At 38.1% G+C, this 21075-nt stretch overlaps 1 protein-coding gene and 5 long non-coding RNA genes across 6 annotated transcripts in view; 5 read left to right on the forward strand and 1 right to left on the reverse strand.

The window, feature by feature from the left end:
- Nucleotides 1-479: 479 nt before the first annotated feature.
- The window catches only part of LOC138016809 (phosphorylase b kinase regulatory subunit alpha, liver isoform-like), an 84544-nt gene continuing 63948 nt past the window's right edge, over nt 480-21075 (reverse strand). The window contains exons 34-36 of the mRNA XM_068863998.1: nt 3903-3956; nt 2006-2209; nt 480-1046 (exon numbers count right to left, since the gene is read on the reverse strand). Coding sequence (XP_068720099.1) covers nt 846-1046; nt 2006-2209; nt 3903-3956 — 459 coding nt within the window. The 3' untranslated portion in view covers nt 480-845. The remainder of the gene's footprint in view (nt 1047-2005; nt 2210-3902; nt 3957-21075) is intronic.
- On the forward strand, nt 8119-9359 carry LOC138016810 (uncharacterized). Its single transcript, XR_011125878.1, has 2 exons — nt 8119-8284; nt 9129-9359. It is a non-coding gene; the product is annotated as an uncharacterized lncRNA (long non-coding RNA).
- LOC138016813 (uncharacterized) lies at nt 11025-11606 on the forward strand. Its single transcript, XR_011125880.1, has 2 exons — nt 11025-11189; nt 11371-11606. It is a non-coding gene; the product is annotated as an uncharacterized lncRNA (long non-coding RNA).
- On the forward strand, nt 13574-14162 carry LOC138016811 (uncharacterized). The gene is made up of 2 exons (XR_011125879.1): nt 13574-13741; nt 13927-14162. It is a non-coding gene; the product is annotated as an uncharacterized lncRNA (long non-coding RNA).
- LOC138016815 (uncharacterized) lies at nt 15943-16497 on the forward strand. Its single transcript, XR_011125882.1, has 2 exons — nt 15943-16082; nt 16262-16497. It is a non-coding gene; the product is annotated as an uncharacterized lncRNA (long non-coding RNA).
- LOC138016817 (uncharacterized) lies at nt 17086-19897 on the forward strand. The gene is made up of 2 exons (XR_011125884.1): nt 17086-17301; nt 19632-19897. It is a non-coding gene; the product is annotated as an uncharacterized lncRNA (long non-coding RNA).

Raw genomic sequence — 21075 nt, forward strand, 5'->3', positions numbered from 1 at the left:
ATGTTAATGCATTTTTATCTCCATGGGGATCATATGTAATGCGTGTGTGTGGCCCCAGCAATGTTGGAAGAGTTGTGCAAACCCCATCCAACATTGTTGCGCTACGCTTCGGCGATCACGGAACAAAAGAAATGTTGAGGGCTTTTGCCTTAAAAGTTTGATCAGTTTCAACAAGGCTTCGTGCAACAACTCTTAGCAACACGCAATAACACGCAAAAAGGTGTGCAAACAAACGGACGCAACATGTAACACCCAACGTTGCGTCCGTTTGCATGGGGCGTAAGAGTGCACCAAGATTTCAAACCGCTAGCTCTGCTCATTTATCCCCTCGTCAGAGAGAGAGAGAGAGAGAGGGGTTAATGCAAGAAACATTTCCATCCGTTCAAATTTGCTCATATCTTTACAAGTAACTGGTCCCTAACAAATATTAGAGCTGTAGTCAACTAATACTGTCTTTATGGCTGGCAACATCGGTGGGCGACTTTTAAATATTATATTTATTTACTATTCACACGGTGCGCATCTTGCTCATTAAATCGCCAGAACCAGTAGCCCAGAAGAGTGAAAATCGCATTCAGAACTCATGTCAAAGCGTTTTCATATAAATTGCTATCTTTTTCCTGCGAAATTTATGATAAATGAGTCCGAGATCGCATTTCTAATCCTCATGCAAAACTGGAGTTCAGTACAAATCTCTGCTTGTCCTCCAAACGAAACTTACTGGTCGACGATGGTTATTGACTCCATTTAAGTATCGGCTTTGAAATATTACATAAGATTTGCCACACATCGCTGAGATTTAAGGGGTTTAGGACCGAGGTAATTTTTCACAGACAATAGCAAGCTTACGAAACCACGCATTCACTTTGATGAGGCAAGAAGCTAAGTCTTTCGGCAACAGCTCTAGAAAAATACGTCATAGTCCCAAAGCGGCCACTGGGCGCAGTATCATAGAAGTAACGGCAGATTCCCGCAGCACCACCGCAGCTGATTTTCTCTTGGGGAGGGCGAGCACAGCACATTGTCGAATCACCTTTGATATTCATCTAAAATGTGCAACAAGAGAATTCTGTTAGATTGAAACTGAATAAATATTCGGAAGACGAAAGGGGAGGATACATTTGGGGCTGAGAAAATCCGTACGTCGATGAAGACGGTGAGGTCACAAGAGTATCATAAGAAAATCGAATCAGCACCGTAAAGACTGGATGGTTGACGGAGATCTAACACACGAAACCTAATTTTTTGGTGTTTCATTATCCCACCGACGCAGCACCACAATTTCTCGAGAAACCCATTCACAAAATAGATTAATCTGCACGTGCCTTTTGCATCTTGGTCCATTTCTAGGCCTGGCAGCCTCTGCTTGACAACTTAGTCAAATTTAAGGTTTTGTGGGGGAAGTTACTATTGGCAACACTGGGTTCGGTCAATGTGACAATGCGTCGACGTATAAACTACAGTAGGCCTAAAGGTTGGTAGCACAATTCTTAAATGCTTGTTGAATGCTAAAGTAATGTTGGAAAGGCAGTTTAGAAATAAAGTAATTCTTCTTCTTACTCGTTGTTAGCTGTTCTTGGATTTTCAGCTAAGTTTTTTGGCACTCCATGAATATCTTTGTGTTCCACAACGAAACCCCGTTACTCGCTAAGGCTTCTCAACCACATCCTTGTCGGATAAACAAGGTTTTACCTACCTCACGATGTATTTTGCTCAACTATGATCATGCTTAAAAGAGAAAACCTCTTCAGTCGGATTGGTGTTTGTGCGAGGTCGGTGTGATTACCACTAATCTTAAGAATATTTAAGCAAACCACTCGTTTTTTTTTTGTGTCAAAGGGATATTAGTCAAAGTTGAAAGCAAAAAATGATCTTTTCAAAAGAAATTCTTGGGATATAAACTGGAGGCCACGTTCAATTACACTAAATCCAGTAGCGGCGTAGATCATTTCCGGCTGCCTGACGTCACAGACCTACCAGGAGATCTGTTTACTTTCCTACTAACCTGGTCGTTGAGATAAAAATTATGGCCTTCCCAGACCAACTCGTCCACATCGATAGTGTCTCCAAGCGTTTGGTCAGGATTGTACTCGATCACCAGCGAAAGAACCATCAACATCTCCACCACAAGTTGACGATACTCAGGCTCCGGGATGCGGTTCAAAGCGGCTTCCACGCTCAAGGCAAACTTCAGTTCACCTGGAGTCATCTGAGAAAGCAAATGACAGTCAAGCATTATAACGAAACCTCGAAAAAGGGAATGTTCACTTTTCTGACGCCATTGTTTACCTCTTGTTTTATTAACATGCCAGGAATCATGATATTTACAAATACGACATTTGCATGATGACGTCATTTGACTACAAGTACCAGAATCTATCAGGTTTTGCTTGTTTCATGCTAATTGGAGCTACTGTTATTTTTACCCCACTGAGGATACAAAATTTAAATAAGAAAAGAAAAAACAAACTGAATTCTGATATTTTAGCAAAATGACAACCTCGTGAAAGTAGCCTAGTGACAAAATATAAAAAGAATTTTACACTTCGTTAAATCTTCAATTTTAAGCCTTTTGGATTTAATTTGGTAACGAGACAGTAACTAGTCATCAAATCTCGATAAATTATTGGGAGGCAAATGCGCTAAAATTTCGAATTTTCAAAGCATCGTTGCTCAGAGATTATCTGATATAGTGGCTGAAATTTTCAGACAGGGCTAATGATGCAATGCACTTTCAACAATCAGTGATTAATTATCAGCTGACTGATTAGAAAACGATAGCCCCGAGCTAATGACGCAGAAAATGCAAACAAAGATTCCCCGATATCTCGGTCATGATGATGCCCCCAATGGCTACGACTTTTTGGGTCAGGATCCAGAGTAACGATCGTAAAAGAACGATGGATGGAAAGATCACAAAAATCGGCCTAACCACGGCTGCATGACCACACTTCAAACAAGCGTTCTCAAAAGTCTTTAGAAAAGACTGTGTAAAAGATCACACACTATTCAACTCAAGATAACCCAACTACCGGAAAGATAAAAGACAATTGAATTACTAAGTAAGGCCCGTTTAAAACGTCGCATTTTACATGTGCCGAATCTAATGCAAATGAGCGAAAACAATAGATTTTTCTCATTTGCATTAGATTCGGCACATGTAACAAGCGACGTTTAAAACGGGCCTTAACTACTTATGCGTAACTTTCTCTGCACAGTTACACTGAAAGCCGTTAAAGGGGCAGTGTCATGCTATTTTAGTCAAAATTCAAAACATTAAAAGACGACTTTGCGTCAGTGAAGACCAAAAAATAATGCTGTTGTTTTGTTGCCAATGACCATTGAAGCAGCTCTGAAGCTATTCATTGTTGTTTGCAGCCAAGGATGGAGGGGATGGAAATGGATTGAAGTTTGAAAAAAAAAAAAAATTGGCGAGTTTTTTCAACTTTGGAGACGTTGTCCACTGAAATTCGCCAAAAGTTAATTACTAATAGCTCTTTGTGCCATATATTTCGTATCATCTCAGTGAGTTGTCAGGAATGTTATACGTGTGAGCTAGAGTACTAATTTAGATTTGTATCTAGTTTTGACCTAAAAACACTAAATTTATCATGACGGTGCCCATTTAAGTTCAGTTCACGTAATAAGCCAAAAACAAGTCAGGGTATTAGAGATGCAAAAAAAAATAAATAAAAATAAATAAAAAAAAAATAATAATACACGCCTCGTGTACATGATGACGAAAACCTTTTTGTGTCGGCAAATTTGGTGAGGCCCCTATGAGCACATCGAGACGTCTCTCTCCCTTCGAAGAGAATATGCGTCATCATGCCTGCTAATCTCCACCGAAAGAAAGGCCACTGACTGACGTGTCATCATCAGGAATACAGAATTTCATTTACCTCAAGAACCATAGCATTGGCCAAGTAATGTTTGTGAATAATCAAGCCGGCACACTAGAAAGTGAAAGAACAACAAAAACCAACATTAGTTTCATTTTATAACTTAAACAAAGTTGGAACAACCTTGGGATGATCATATGAACTGAATTTTATACGGAACAATCGCAAACCGCCTTGAAACTTTAAGTGATGACGTACATTAAAAATGCACATAAAGTCAAATGTTTTTCGCCTACAATATTACTCTCCCCACCAAAAGCAAACATGTTTTACCATTCCTACCCCAAATTTCGCAAAGTTATCAAAACTAGCAGAAATTTGGACCCACGACTGTGAGGCATGGTTCTATTCGCGATTTTACGTCACAAACTGATTTGCAATGCAAATCATTTGCATTGCAACAAGTTTGTGACGTACAATTGAGAATATGCCCATGCCTCACAATCGTGCGTTAAAATTACTGCTTGCTCTGCCAAGTTTACGTGGCGTGCACCGCACAGAAAAAGCGAAATTGTGGGAGACAATGGTGACATATGTTTGCTTTGGATGGAGAGATATATACTAGGAAAGAAAAATATTTGAGTTTAGTCGCACTTTAAATTGTTGACATGGCCGTCTTTTCTAAGTCCTCGGGAAAAAAATTAAGAGATTGGCAGACTGGTGGAACTTAGATCGTGCTTTATTGGGATGAACTCTGAAGCTTGCGTTGGCTCTCGTGGAATACTACCGACCACGTCATGTTTAAGTGGGTATTGGGATAGCCTCGCAAAAATTTGTCGAAAAAAGGAGTTCACGAGCGAGTAATGGAGGAAAGCAAGTAAGATATTCGAATAAAATCTTACAATTTCGCAAAGCGGGTTTTAAACAGACGATTTATTTTTGGAACGCTTCCGAGTCAGTCGTTTCCGAAGATTCAACCGCTTGACTGAGATAGAAAGCAATTAAAACAAACTTGAATTACCAAAAAGTTTAGTGCTGATATGACACTTGTTATTACTATATTTCATGTGCAATCTATTTTACTCTTTCATTAGCTTCTATCAAAGGGGCCCAATTGAGGTGCCATGAACAACACTACACGCAGGTGGTACCTATAACATAAAGAGACGTTTAAAATGACCAAACTTCAATTTTTTGCCCAAAAGACGTAAAGGAGTCCAGAAGAGACATTAATTACAAAGGCAATCATATCAATTAGGACGTCATCATATCACCATAAGAATTATCGGGTTTTTAACTTTTGCACCGACTAGCTTTTTACCTTTTTGTGTCATTATTTATAAATACCGAGGAATCCTTTTAAAAAAAAGGAAAATCGCTGATGTGTGCTTCTTAGAGAGGTGGCCATTTTACTTTGCATATAGAGTGTTAAATGACAAAAATTGAAGGCTTTGTAAAGACTTTTATCCTGTATAGTTTTGGAGTACTTTAAATGTCAAGGGATGTTTTGGGTTTTTTTGAGAGACCTTCTGTTAATGATAACTGAACAAATGCTTGGGGATATTACTGATAAGTAATTGATTTAGCCCTTGGCAGCGGTATTAATTGAATGTCTTACGAGAAAGTAGTTTCCAGACTTGACGTTGTTTTGATTGTGGCCAAAATCAACATCTTCTCCACGAATTCGGCCTGGAACAGGCACAAGCGTAAAGAAAGGATAACTAGTTTATTATATAGGCAAACTGGTCCAAGATGAAAAAGAGAATTCTGATTAGTTCTCTGAGCGGTCCGAACTTTGCAATACGGACCGCTAAGATGGACCGGTCACGAAGCAGCGTATATACGTGGGGCAAACTGCTCCCTTTTTCTTTTCCATTTTTCCGGATATAAAAAGAAAAAATAATGGTAGAAATGGACCTGAAGCTAGTTCAACCGAACTAACCGCGCATGCATATGAGTGCTTTGTTTGCAAGGTGTTCCATGACATACGATTGACATGAGGTTGAAAGGTTGGTATCAAACAGCATTAAAATGCTGCAACTATACTTGACAGTCAGTTGTAAGTTCTAAGCCGTTTTTGTTACGAAGGTACACTCGCAGAAAAAAGTAGAGGCAACCAAAAGAGTGTTAAACCAACCTACTGACAAGATATGAAAAGTATTTATGGCAGAAAGAGCTACTAGTATTTACGTTTTGGTGTCTCTCTAAAGACACTGTCTCCAAACTTGAAAAAAAAGGCCAGTTTTTTCAAGTTTCAATCCATTCTCATCCCCTCCATCCTTGGCTACAAACAGCAAAGAATAGCTTCAGCGCACTTCAATGGTCATTGGCACCAAAACTACAGCATTATTTTTTGGTTTTCACTGATGCAAGGACGTCTTTTAGTGTTTTGACGTTTGACTAAGATAGCGTGACACTGGCCCTTTAACAAAACCACTCTACGTGGCTTTAAAACCTTGCAATGATTAATGATTGTTTTTAATTAAACGTCTTAGGGTCCATAGTGAAAATGCTAACCCAATGTTAACGACTTCTTTAAACAAAATAAAAATCAGAAAAATACTGCATGGTTTCCGTTGTATCATATTTCGTTGCGCTCGCAGAAGGTACAAGAACTCGACCGATGAAGTTTGTGAGCAGCTGCCCGCGAATGGGCAGATGAACCCGAGAGGGACTGGAAGACATGACGTCACTGATTTATGCTATTACCCAAAGATAAAACAACAAATGAATGCTTAACAAAACACTGTAATTAATGTAAAAGCTACGGGAAAAAATTATCAGGATTTCATGAACACTGCTTCCCTGGATCCTTGACTTGGGGGTAGGGGGACGAGGCATGGTCTGCGACCATCGACTAATACGAGGTACGAAGTTTCCAATTTAAAAGAGGGGTATGTTTTTGTTTAGCATTTTTATGCAACATGGTTGTGTGCTAACACAGGATATTTTAGTTGGATTGTCTGCCCGTATTAAATATTTGGCATTTTCAACTTCTCCACTCTTATATCCTCTTCATCAACACCCTGACATAAATGCCTTAAACAAACTATAGCACTTTTTGGGGTCTGTATTCGTACAAATACATTTTTCAGTCGTAAGGCAAGAACAGCGCGAAACTACTCCCTTACAAAAAAGTAACCTTAATTTTGATCTCCCTCTTCCGCTTTCTAAGTCGCTCGCGCAGAGAGGCCTATCTTTCTCTCTCTCCGAATGACGCTTACGTCAGCTGAAATTCACGCTAACAAAGGCGTTTCCTTTCGAAAACGTCGGGAAGAGACTCGATGCACAGTTAACTAAGCAACAATTTCAAAATTGCATTGACATCGCACCTGGTTTACAGGTAGGCGCGACAAAATTTGCATCAGGTTGCTGCGGCAAAAATCGCGTGTAAACGCGTCTTCACTCTTTTATTTGCTTCTTTCGCAAGCTGGGCTCTTTAACTCACGCAGCGAACAATTGAGGTGTCAGTAACTTAAGTGCAGATGATACTTATGACATAATCAGATGTTTAAAATGACCAAACTTTAATTGTTTGACTAATTGAGTCCATTAGAAAAGAGAACAAATAAAGAGGCAAAGGCAACTAATTTGGGCGTCATTATCATTACATGCCTTCTACATTTTGCACCCGAATGACTGCTTAGCTTATCTGTCTTCTAATTTCTTTAAAACATTATCGAATAAAAAAAAAAAAACAGAAAAAGAAAAATGGCTGTTGTGTGCTCCTTCCAGAGGTGGCTATTTACGTTGCATATATAGATACAGGAAATTAATTTTAAACACAATTCAACAGGCACGTGCAATGTCGCTGTTTTTCCTGAATAAGATATATTGTTTTATGGTGTAGAAGTAAAAGGTTTTAATAACTTTTGGAAAAAAAAGGACCAGTTTAGCTGATCCTACACAGTTGATTAATAATTGCTTTAATGTCAGTCTTCTATGCCCTTTAGCCAACCGCAAATGAACGAAGGAAGTTAGACATTAGATCACTTTAGGAAAGTATCTAATTGCCGATAACTTCGAACAAAATTATAACAACGGCGTCATACATGTGGCCACATACATAGACGGAGATGATTAGGGACTCGGTACGCAATTTACAGGCAATAATTCTTTACAGAGTCTGACCTTGGTACTGCTTTAAACACAGTAATGGTCACTAGAAGACGACATTAAAATCCAAATCCAAAAATTAAATGAACTAAATTGTCATGACATCAGGTTGGACAAGTGATGGTTATGACATAAATAAACGGTTCAAAGTATCTCAAGTCATAACAAGTAATCCTTCTGAGAGATCTTTGATAAAGGTTTGAAGTTTATTTACCATGAAAACTAAATTTGTAGCTGTTTGCGTTGTAGCGGTAACGTTGGCATTGATCCTGCAAGAAACTGATGGAATCGGAAGTCCCATAAGGAACGGGGATAAAAGAAGCAAGGTAAAACTGGAGTTGAACATTGCAAAAAAAAAAAAAAACAAAAAAAAAAAAACAAAAAAAAAAAAAAGAACACACTACCACAAAAAAATAATAATAACAGGAAGCAGGAAGATGTTAATAGGTATGAAAAGAGCCAAACCTCAAAAAAGCGTAAGCGTGGATTTATCAGAAAATCGCTTTCTTACGAACACCTTAAACTTAAAGGGCCACTATCATGTTTAATTTGCTGTTTTCAGTTCAAAAATGGGTAAAAAATCTAAATTAGTACTTCAGCTTACACGTACAACATTCCTGACAACCTACTGACTAGATATGAAAAGTACATTTATGGCACAAAGAGCTATTCGTATTTGGTGCCGTCTTTCTGAAAACAATGTCTCCAAACTGGAAAAAAAAAAATTGGCCAGTTTTTTCAAGTTTCAATCCATTCTTATCCCCTCCATCCTTGGCTGCAAATAACAAAGGATAGTTTCAGTGCCCTTCAATGGTCAATGGCAGCAAAACTAAAACATTATTTTTTGGTTTTCATTGACGCAAGGACGTCTTTTAGTGTTTTGAAGTTTGACTAAGATAGCGTGACACTGGCCCTTTAATAAAACCACTCTACGTGGCTTTAAAACCTTGCAATGAGAGGTTTCAATTTACATTCATAAATGATTGTGACGGGTTTAATTAAACGTCTTAGGGTCCATAGTGAAAGTGCTAACCCAACTTTAACGATTTTTTTAAACAAAAATAAAAATGAGAAAAATACTGCCTGGCTTCCGTAGTAGTATCATATTTCCTTCCTCGATCTTTTTTTCTACATTTAACTAATAGTCTATTACGGTTTTTGCTCTCTCAGAAGGTACAAGAACTGGACCGACGAAGTTTGTGTGCAGCTGCCCGCGAAATGAACTGCGATCGAGAATGGGAAGATAAACCCGAGAGGGACTGGAAGTAAGACAAGACGTCACTGCTTTATGCCATTAACCAAAGGTGAAAAAGAAGAAATGAATGGCAAACTACTGTAATGTAGAAATCGCTGAAATTAATGTAAAAGCTACGCGGAAATAAATTATCATGATGTCATGAACACTGCTTGCCTGGATCCTTGACTTGGGGGTGGGGGGACGGGCCATGGTCTGCGACCATCGAGTAATACAAGGTACGAGGTTTCCTCTTTAAACGAGGGGTATGTTTTTGTTTAGCATTTTTATGCTACAATGGCGGTGAAATTTTTTATCAAGAGGCGATAACACGAACATGTTTGTGTGCTAACACAGGATATTTTAGTTGGATTGTCTGCCCGTATTAAATATTTGGCATTTTCAACTTCTCCACTCTTATATCCTCTTCATCAACACCCTGACATAAATGCCTTAAACACACTATAGCACTTTTTGGGGCCTGTATTCGTACAAATACATTTTTCAGTCGTAAGGCAAGAACAGCGCGAAACTACTCCCTCACAAAAAAGTAACCTTAATTTTGATCTCCCTCTTCCGCTTTCTAAGTCACTCGCGCAGAGAGGCCTATCTTTCTCTCTCTCCCAATGACGCTTACGTCAGCTGAAATTCACGCTAACAAAGAAGAGACTCGATGCACAGTTAACTAAGCAACATTTTCAAAATCGCATTGACATCGCACCCGGTTTACACTCGAGCGCGACAAAATTTGCATCAGGTTGCTGGCTCTTTAACTCAAGCAGCAAACAATTGAGGTGTCAGTTACTTAAGGGCAGATGATACCTATGACATAATCAGATGTTTTAAATGACCAAACGTTATTTATTTATTTTAAATATGTAAAAACGTTCTCTGGTTAAAAAAGATTAAAAAACATAACCTTTCGTCTATCAGTCTATAGCCTTTAACGAATGAAAACGTTAGCGCACGAACGGAAATATATACGAAAAAGGGGTGCGAAAAAAAAATTTTTTTTTCACCAATTTACAAAGGAGTCCAGATGTAACATTACAATCGAGAGCAAATAAAGAGGCAAAGGCGACTAATTTGGGCGTCATTATCATCACATGCCTTCTATCTTTTGCAGCCGACTGGCTCCTTAGCTTGTCTCTATTCTTATTTCTTTACAATATTATGGAATACTTTATCGCAGTTTTTTAGATCCAAACAATGTTTTATGCTGCGAAAAAAAAAAAAAAAGGCTGCTGTGTGCTCCTTCCAGAGGTGGCCATTTAACTTTGCATAGAGAGATACAGGAAAATAGTTTTGTAAACACAATTGAACAGGCACGCGCAATGTTGCTGTTTTTGCAGAATAAGATATATTGTTTTATGGTGTAGAAGTAAAAAGTTTTAATAAATATTGCCTTCGTATTGAAGCCAAGGGAGAAAAAAGGACGAGTTTAGCTGATCCTACTCAGTTCACTAATTGTTTTAATGTTACTCTTCCTTATCTTTAGCAAACCGCAAATTAATGAACGAGAGCCTCTTATCTCAGACATTAGATCATTTAAGGAAAGTACCTAATTGCTGATAACTTCGAACAAAATTTTAACAACGGCGTCACACATGTGGCCACATACATAGACGGAGATGATTAGGGACTCGGTAAGCAATTTACAGGCAATAATTCTTTACAGAGTCTGACCTTGGTGCTGCTTTAAACACAGTAATGGTCACTAGAAGACAACATTAAATTACAAATCGAAAAATTAAATGAACTAAATTGTCATGACATCAGGTTGGACTAGTGATGGTTATGATATAAATAAACGCTTCAAGGTATCTCAAATCATAACAAGTAATCCTTCTCCGACAACCTTGATAAACGTCTGAAGTTATTTTACCATGAAAACTAAATTTGTAGCTGTTTGTGTTTTAGCGGTAACGCTGGCATTGGTCCTGCAAGAAACTGATGGCTATTACTTTTCCGGAAATGGACGGTATAAGAGAAGCAAGGTAAAACTGAATTTGAACATCACAAAAAAACAAAACAAAACAAAAAAAACAGAAAAAAAAAACACCCAGGAAACAGGAAGATATTACTAGGTAGAAAAAGAGCCAAACCTCAAAAGAGCGTAGGCCTGGATTTGATTAGAAAATCTCTAACAATCTATTACGCTTTTTGCGCTCTCTTAAGGTACAAGAACTGGACCGACGAAGTTTGTGTGCAGCAGCACGCGAAATGAACTGCGACCCAGAATGGGCAGATGAACCCGAGAGGGACTGGAAGTAAGGCATGACGTCACTGCTTTATGCCATTACCCAAAGATGAAAAAGAAGAAATGGATGCTTAACAAACCACTGTAATGTAAAAAAACCCCACTGAAATTAGTGTAAAAGCTACGCGGAAATAAAATATCAGGATTTCATGAACACCGCTTGCCTCAATCCTTGACTTGGGGTAGGGTGAGGGGGCATGGCGACTAATACGAGGTACGAGGTTTCCACTTTAAAAGGTGGCTTACTACATTTTTCCGAAGAAAAAGGTCAATATTTTGAAATATGAGAAATTAAAGCAACAGGATGTCTCTTCTGAAGTATTTGTCACTACAATTGATGTAAAATGTAATTTTACGACAAAACTAAATGCAAATCAGCGGAAAATGCTGAATATAGTGACCAAGCTCCTGGAGGGGGTACTGGAAACTTGACATTGCAAAGGCCTTTTTCTCAAAACTTAGCCGTACGATTAGGGTCAACATTTTGGGAATTAGTAAACAATATGAAGACGAAAACGTCAACATTCTTTTGAAAAGATCTATCGGACATTTTTTTCAGTTATTATCAAAATAGACGAAAATCAACGTTTTTTGTCATCTGCGAAAAACCTGTCTGACAGTATAAACTACTTATTTCTATAAACGATTATTTTTTTCTCGCTGAGGAAATCCTGAAATTTTAAGGTGGGGTCGTACGGCTAGTTTGTGAGAAAAAAGCCGTTTGAAATGTCTCGTTTCCATTCCCGCCTCCAGGAGCTCCCTGATTGGCATTTGCTTTTTAGGTAAAATTACATTTTTCCTCAATCGCAGTGACTAACACTTCAGAAGAAAAATCCTGTCGCTTTAATTTCACAGATTTCAAAATCTTGATATTTTTCGAAATTCTCAGGATGAGACTCGATGCACAGTTAACTAAGCAACATTTTCAAAATTGCATTGACATCGCACCCGGTTTACACTCGAGCGTGACAAAATTTGCATCAGGTTGCTGCGGCAAAAATTGCCAAGTGTAAACGCGCCTTCACTCTTCAGTTTATTCGCTTCTTTCGCAAGCCGGGCTCTTTAACTCAAGCAGCGAACAATTGAGGTGTCAGTAACTTAAGTGCAGATGATACCCATGACATAATCAGATGTTCAAAATGACCAAACTTTAATTTTTTTTTAAATATGTAAAAACGTTCTCTGGTTAGAAGAGATTAAAAAACATAAGCTTTCGGCTATCAGTCTATAGCTTTCAACGAATGAAAAAGTTAGCGCACGAACGAAAATATATTCGAAAAAAGGGTGCGAACATTTTTTTTGTCTAATTCACAAAGGAGTCCAGATGTAACATTACAATCGAGAGCAAATAAAGAGACAACGGCAACTAATTTGGGCGTCATTATCATCACATGACTTCTATCTTTTGCAGCCGACTGGCTCCTTAGCTTGTCTGTTTTCTTATTTCTTTACAATATTATCGAATATTTTATCGCAGTTTTTTAGATTCAAACAATGTTTTATGCTGCGAAAGAAGAAAAAAAGAAAGGCTGTTGTGTGCTCCTTCCAGAGGTGGCCATTTTACGTTGCATAAATAGGTACAGGAAAAGAGTTTTGTAAACACAATTCAAAAGGCACGTGCAATGTTGCTGTTTTTGCTGAATAAGATATATTGTTTTATGGTGTAGAAGTAAAAGGTTTTAATAAATATTGCCTTCGCATTGAAACCAAGAGGAAAAAAAGGACGAGTTTAGCTCATCCTACCCAGTTCTCTAATTATTTTAATGTTAGTCTTCCTTATCCTTTAGCAAACCGCAAATTAATGAACGAGAGCCTCTTATCTTAGACATTAGATCATTTAAGGAAAGTATCTAATTGCCGATAACTTCGAACAAAATTATAACAACGGCGTCACGCATATGGCCACATACATAGACGGGGATGATTAGGGACTCGGTGCGCAAATTACAGGCAATAATTCTTTACAGAGTCTGACCTTGGTGCTGCTTTGAACACAGAAATAGTCACTACAAGACGACATTAAATTACAAATCCAAAAATTAAATGAACTAAATTGTCATGACATCAGGTTGGACTAGTGATGGTTATGATATAAATAAACGCTTCAAGGTATCTCAAGTCATAACAAGTAATCCTTCTCCGACAACCTTGATAAACGTCTGAAGTTATTTTACCATGAAAACTACATTTGTAGCTGTTTGTGTTGTAACGGTAACACTGGCATTGGTCCTGCAAGAAACTGATGGCTTTCACCTTTCCTTAAAAGGACGCGGGTATAAGAGAAGCAAGGTAAAACTGAATTTGAACATTACAAAAAAACAAAGCAAAACAAAAAAAAAAAAACAGAAAAAAAAACACCCAGGAAACAGGAAGATATTACTAGGTAGAAAAAGAGCCAAACCTCAAAAAAGCGTAGGCCTGGATTTCATTAGAAAATCTCTAACAATCTATTACGCTTTTTGCGCTCTCTTAAGATACAAGAACTGGACCGACGAAGTTTGTGTGCAGCTGCCCGAGAAATGAACTGCGACCCAGAATGGGCAGATGAACCCGAGAGGGACTGGAAGTAAGGCATGACGTCACTGCTTTATGCCATTACCCAAAGATGAAAAAGAAGAAATGGATGCTTAACAAACCAGTGTAATGTAAAAAAACCCCACTGAAATTAGTGTAAAAGCTACGCGGAAATAAAATATCAGGATTTCATGAACACTGCTTGCCTCGATCCTTGACTTGGGGGTAGGGTGAGAGGGCATGGCGACTAATACGAGGTACGAGGTTTCCACTTTTAAAAGGTCAGTATTTTGAAACATAAGAAATTAAAGCAACAGGATGTCTCTTGTGAAGTATTTGTCACTAAAATTGATGTAAAATGTAATTTTACGACAAAAATAAGTGCAAATCAGCGGAAAATGCCGAATATAGTGACCAAGCTCCTGGAGGGGGTACTGAAAACTTGACATTGCAAAGACCTTTTTCTCAAAACTTAGCCGTACGATTAGGGTCAACATTTTGGGAATTGGTAAACAATATGAAGACGAGAACGTCAACATTCTTTTGAAAAGATCTATCGGACATTTTTTTCAGTTATTATCAAAATAGACGAAAATCAACGTTTTTTGTCATTTGCGAAAAACCTGTCTGACACTTTAAACTACTTATTTCTATAAACGATTATTTTTTTTTCGCTGAGGAAATCCTGAAATTTTAAGGTGGGGTCGTACGGCTAGTTTGTGAGAAAAAAGCCCTTTGAAATGTCTCGTTTCCAGTTCCCTCCAGGAGCTCGCTGATTGGCATTTGCTTTTTAGGTAAAACTAAATTTTTCCTCAATCGCAGTGACTAACACTTCAGAAGAAAAATCCTGTCGCTTTAATTTCACAGATTTCAAAATCTTGATATTTTTCCCGCAATTCTTGGGATGAGACTCGATGCACAGTTAACTAAGGCACATTTTCAAAATCGCATTGACATCGCACCCGGTTTACACTCGAGCGTGACAAAATTTGCATCAGGTTGCTGCGGCTAAATTCGCATGAGTAAACGCGCCTTCACTCTTTTGTTTGCTTCTTTTCGCAAGCCGCGCTCTTTAACTCAAGCAGCGAACAATTGAGGTGTCAGTAACTAAAGTGCAGATTATACTTATGACATAATCACATGTTTTTTTACTAATTGCGTCCATTACAATCGAGAGCAAATAAAGAGGCAAAGGGAACTAATTTGGGCGTCATTATCATCACATGCCTGCTATCTTTTGCAGCCGACTGGCTCCTTAGCTTGTCAGTCTTCTTATTTCTTTACAATATTATCGAATATTCTATTGCAGTTTTTATACTCAAACAATGTTTTGAGCTGCAAAAGAAAAAAAAAATAGACGAAAAATGGCTGTTGTGTGCTCCTTCCTGAGGTGGCCATTTTAGGTTGAATACATAAATACAGGAAAAGAGTTTTAAAACCACAATTGAACAGGTACGTGTAATTTCGCTGCACAATATATACTGTTTTATGGTGTATAAGTAAAGTTTTTAAATAACTATTGTTTTCGCATAAAAACCAAGAAAAAAAAAACGAGTTCAGCTGATCCTACACAGTTTATTAATTGTTTTAACGTTAGTCTTCATTGCCCTTTAGCCAACCACAAATTAACGAACGAGAGCCTCTTATCTTAGACATTGGATCATTTAAGGAAAGTATCTAATTGCCGATAACTTTGAACAAAATTTTAACAACGGCGTCACACATGTGGCCACATACATAGACGGGGATGATTAGGGACTCGGCAAGCAATTTACAGGCAATAATTCTTTACAGAGTCTGCCCTTGGTGCTGCTTTAAACACAGAAATAGTCACTACAAGACAACATTAAAATCCAAATCCAAAAATTAAATGAACTAAATTGTCATGACATCAGGTTGGACTAGTGATGGTTATGATATAAATAAACTGTTCAAAGTATCTCAAGTCATAACAAGTAATCCTTCTCCGACAACCTTGATAAACGTCTGAAGTTATTTTACCATGAAAACTACATTTGTAGCTGTTTGTGTTGTAGCAGTAACACTGGCATTGGTCCTGCAAGAAACTGATGGCTTTTACCTTTCCTTAAAAGGACGCGGGTATAAGAGAAGCAAGGTAAAACTGAATTTGAACATTACAAGAAAAAAAAACAACAAAAAAAAACAGAAAAAAAAACACCCAGGAAACAGGAAGATATTACTAGGTAGAAAAAGAGCCAAACCTCAAAAAAGCGTAGGCCTGGATTTGATTAGAGAATCTCTAACAATCTATTACGCTTTTTGCGCTCTCTTAAGATACAAGAACTGGACCGACGAAGTTTGTGTGCAGCTGCCCGCGAAATGAACTGCAACCCAGAGTGGGCAGATGAACCCGAGAGGGACTGGAAGTAAGGCATGACGTCACTGCTTTATGCCATTACCCAAAGATGAAAAAGAAGAAATGGATGCTTAACAAACCACTGTAATGTAAAAAAACCCCACTGAAATTAGTGTAAAAGCTACGCGGAAATAAAATATCAGGATTTCATGAACACTGCTTGCCTCGATCCTTGACTTGGGGGTAGGGTGAGAGGGCATGGCGACTAATACGAGGTACGAGGTTTTCACTTTTAAAAGGTCAGTATTTTGAAACATGAGAAATTAAAGCAACAGGATGTCTCTTCTGAAGTATTTGTCACTAAAATTGATGTAAAATGTAATTTTACGACAAAAATAAATGCAAATCAGCGGAAAATGCTGAATATAGTGACCAACTATTGTTTTCGCATAAAAACCAAGAAAAAAAAAACGAGCTCAGCTGATCCTACACAGTTTATTAATTGTTTTAACGTTAGTCTTCATTGCCCTTTAGCCAACCACAAATTAATGAACGAGAGCCTCTTATCTTAGACATTAGATCATTTAAGGAAAGTATCTAATTGCCGATAACTTCGAACAAAATTATAACAACGGCGTCACACATGTGGCCACATACATAGACGGGGATGATTAGGGACTCGGTAAGCAATTTACAGGCAATAATTCTTTACAGAGTCTGCCCTTGGTGCTGCTTTAAACACAGAAATAGTCACTAGAAGACGACATTAAAGTACAAATGCAAAAATTAAATGAACTAAATTGTCATGAGTTCAAGTTGGACAAGTGATGGTTATGATACAAATAAACGGTTCAAGGTATCTCCAGTTATAACAAGTAATTTGATAGAGGTCTGAAATTCATCTACCACGAAAACTACATTTCTAGCTGTTTGCGTTGTAGCGGTAACGCTGGCATTGGTCCTGAAAGAAACTGATGGAATCACAGGTACTATAAGGAAACTACTAAAGAGAAGCAAGGTAAAACTGGAAATGAACATTGCAAAAAACAAAGAAAAAACACAAAAAAAAAAAAAAAAAGGAAAGAGGAAGATATTAACAAGCGAAAAGAGTTCGACACAACGTTTCGATAACTCCATGTCATCATTCAACTGAAAAAAGAAAAAAGTTTGACAACTTAATATATACCGTGCGAGGCGAGAAAACGTAAAATATGCATGTAAAAAGTGACAAATTAAATAGTTTTGCGCACATGGAGTCTGATTGTGTGTTCAAGCATGACCTTATCTTCTTTATGCAAAACATTTCATAAATCAGACAGTCCAGTTTTCCGTTGCACTTCTTTAAAACGGAAAAGTTCTTGGTAAGGTCGCCGATGGTTTCCAGACCGTGGTCGTTCTTTAAAGTGCACCTAACCCCAAGATATTTTTTTCGCTAAAATGAATCTTTGCACCTGTTCGAAACGCATTGCGGCCATCTTTTCGTTATACGAACAAATCCTGTCATTTTATAGGCTTCGAAAGTTGCGAAAAACCAAGCATCTTTTGTTCACGACCGAGTGACGTCACAATCTACTTTGCATGCATTTTTACAAAGAGTTAATGCAATGTAAATCAGTTTGTGACGTCAAATCAGGAATAGACACACTCCCCTTCTGACTCGGTCGCGAACAAAAGATGCTTGGATTTTCTCAACTTTCGAAGCCTATAAAATGACAGGATTTGTTAGAAAAAGGAAAAAATGGCCGCAATGCGTTTCGAACAGGTGCAAAGATTCATTTTAGCGAAAAAAATATTTTGGGGTTAGGTTCTTTTTAAGTGTTTGCTAATTGTTGAATAACGGTGCACTGAACTCGGGACGCCTGGTGACGAGTATAATAAGTTCTGGAGGGGGGGGGGGGGAGTCCCAGATTGCTCAGTGAGTTTTGTTTTTAGCAATTTGGGACTCCCCTCCCTCCAGAACTTATACTCGTCACCAGGCGTCCCGAGTTCAGTGCCATTTTGAATTGGACACTTTGCGAGGACAACGGTTTCTGGCCGCCATTTTAGCAGATTAACTTACAAGTTTTACGGAGTCTGGTGGCTTCGCGTTGCTACCTGAAGATGCTTCAGTGGATTCATGGTTTAGAGAAATTCATGTTCCACGAGCCTGGCGTGTTTGTTTAGCGACTGGATTCGATTTTCACGAAAAAAATCGTGCTTGTTTTGGGTCGATCAGAGTCCCTACGCTGGCTTCCGTCTCCTACCTTGTCACTATACTATGAAAGAAGGTGAACGGGGACCATTTTTTTCCGAAACTTCGTGTACGTATCAAAGTCAACAACAGCTCACCACATGGTAAGTTTCATCGATTTTTATTTCCATTTTCTTGCAAATTTCCATACCTAAACTTCGCCTCATATGTTCTCTATATTTACCTATGTGGCACACACAGTGAGCCTGAGTTACCTGTGGTGTAGCCGACATACTCTGCATCACACAGATCACATTTATAATTGTACACAACGCATAGTTGGCTAATTATGGGTGATTTTGGCTCGCACATCTTGCGTTTTATCGCCTCGCACGGTATATATTACGTTGTCAAACTTTAATACTTATTTTTTTTTCCACTTGAAAATGATGAGATGGAGTCATCGAAACGTTATGTCAAACTCTTTTCGCTTGTTTTTATCATTAGATGTTTAAATAAATCTAATTTTATATTAATAGGTAAAAAAAAGCCAAACCTCAAAAAGCTTCGAAATTTCAGTCTTTCTTACGAACACCTTAAAGGGGCAGTGTCATGCTAAATTTGCTGTTTTAAGTTCAAAAATGGGTAAAAATCTAAATTGGTACTTTACTGCTCACACGAACCACATTCCTCACAACCTACTGACAAGGTATGAAATATATTTATGGCACATGAAAGAGCTATTCGTATTCAATTTTTGGTGTCTTTCTGAAGACAATGTCTCCAAACTTGTTTCAATCCATTTCCATCCTCTCCATCCTTGGCTGCAAACAAAAAAAAATAGCTTCAGTGCACTTCAATGGTCATTGGCAACAAAAGATCAGAACAGCTTTAATTTTTGGTTTTCATTGATGCAAGGACATGTTTTCGTGTTTTGAAGTTTGACTAAGATAGCGTGACACTGCCCCTTTAACAAAACCGCTCTACGTGGATTTCAAACCCTTCGATCAGAGGTTTCAATTTACATTCATAAATGATTGTTTTTTGTGCTAGTTTTAATGATTTTTTTAAACAAAATAAAAATCATAAAAATACTGCAGGTCTTCCGTTGTTTCGTATTTCCTTCCTCGATCTTTTCATCTACATTTAACTGACAATCTATTACGGTTGTTGCACAGTTAGAAGGTACAAGGACTGGACCGATGAAGCTTTTGAGCAGCTGCCCGCAAAATGAACAGCGACCGAGAATGGGCAGATGAACCCGAGAGGGAAGTAACACACGGCATCATGCTTTATGCCATTACCCAAAGATGAAGAAGAAGAAATGAATGTTCCATTTTTTGACCTCGAATCAGTTTACATACAGAAGTAAGTGCTTCAAAACAGATTGTTATTAGACAGAAGGCGTGGAGAAATAATTCAAATAAAAATGTCTCTTTGAATAGTTTAGTTTGTAAGTCGCTAACTGCATTCGCCATCAAGCGCGGACCGAGTCATCAATTTCAAAAGAGATTTCAGAGAGAGAGAGAGAGAGAGAGAGAGAGAGGAAAAAACCCAATTCGCGTCAAATCAACTGTATGCAACAAAATAAATTCAGGATCAAACCCTTTACTAAAGAATCTTTTCCTTGAATAATGAAGCAAAACATGGACTTCAGGCTTTCTTTCAAAATAATTCTTGACTAACCACAACAAGCTTTCTTTCTTTTAAATAAATCTTCACTGTCACACTTCCAATTATGTTTTACCTGAAGACTGTGCAGATTTGAGTACAAAATAAATATAAATAGCCAGACAACTGAGATGCGACTTCAGTAAACACGTACAGATGCATTCAGGGTGTTCGATTCCCTCAATATTTTTAAGCCCATACAGAATTTGCCATTTCGTTTCAGTGGTGTACATAACATCATATTAGTAAAATATTAGTTTAGAAACAAAGCTCACTCAGTTGATAGGGAGATCAAATTGTTGTTGAAGTCCATTACTCGTCGCTTTTACGATTCCAGGTATTTATTTTTCACCACCTGTCTTGTTTATACAATTGACTTTCCATTCTTAAGCTCCACAAGGGTATATTTTGTTTAAAGATCCAACAAAACGCCATTCGAGTTACAACGACCTTCGACGCCATTGCAGGTTAATTAAATATTCTACTGTGTCCACAGGATAAAATCTACACATTTCTATTACCCCCTGAAACCTACCAAAAATACGCGCAGATGACTCTACCCAAAAAGACACTATTTAGCAGCATTTTCAAGAGCTCGGTCACAGTTTTTCGCTATACGGACCTGGAAAATAACATATATTTATTTTCTTGTAGCGGAGCTCCGCGTGCCCGCGGAGCACCATTGGTAAGAAAATATGGCAACCCATGCGTACAAGAAAATTTGGTTTTGGTCACCGTAAGACCAAAGGCATACGTCCACCCCTCCAAGTAAACCCTTCGGAGTCAAGAAAACGAAGGAAATGTTCTTTTATGTGTGCTTTTCGCCACTTATACTATCCCAGCGCGCACCACAAAAGTCGGGAGAGGGTAGCAAAACCACAAACCTGAATTCTTAGCTGTTGGACGTAACTACTGCAACTTCAAAAATCGCGTGGTAACCTAGTAATTTTG

This window comes from Montipora capricornis, chromosome 9 (assembly GCF_036669925.1).
Source record: "Montipora capricornis isolate CH-2021 chromosome 9, ASM3666992v2, whole genome shotgun sequence".
Classification (NCBI taxonomy): Eukaryota; Metazoa; Cnidaria; class Anthozoa; order Scleractinia; family Acroporidae; genus Montipora; species Montipora capricornis.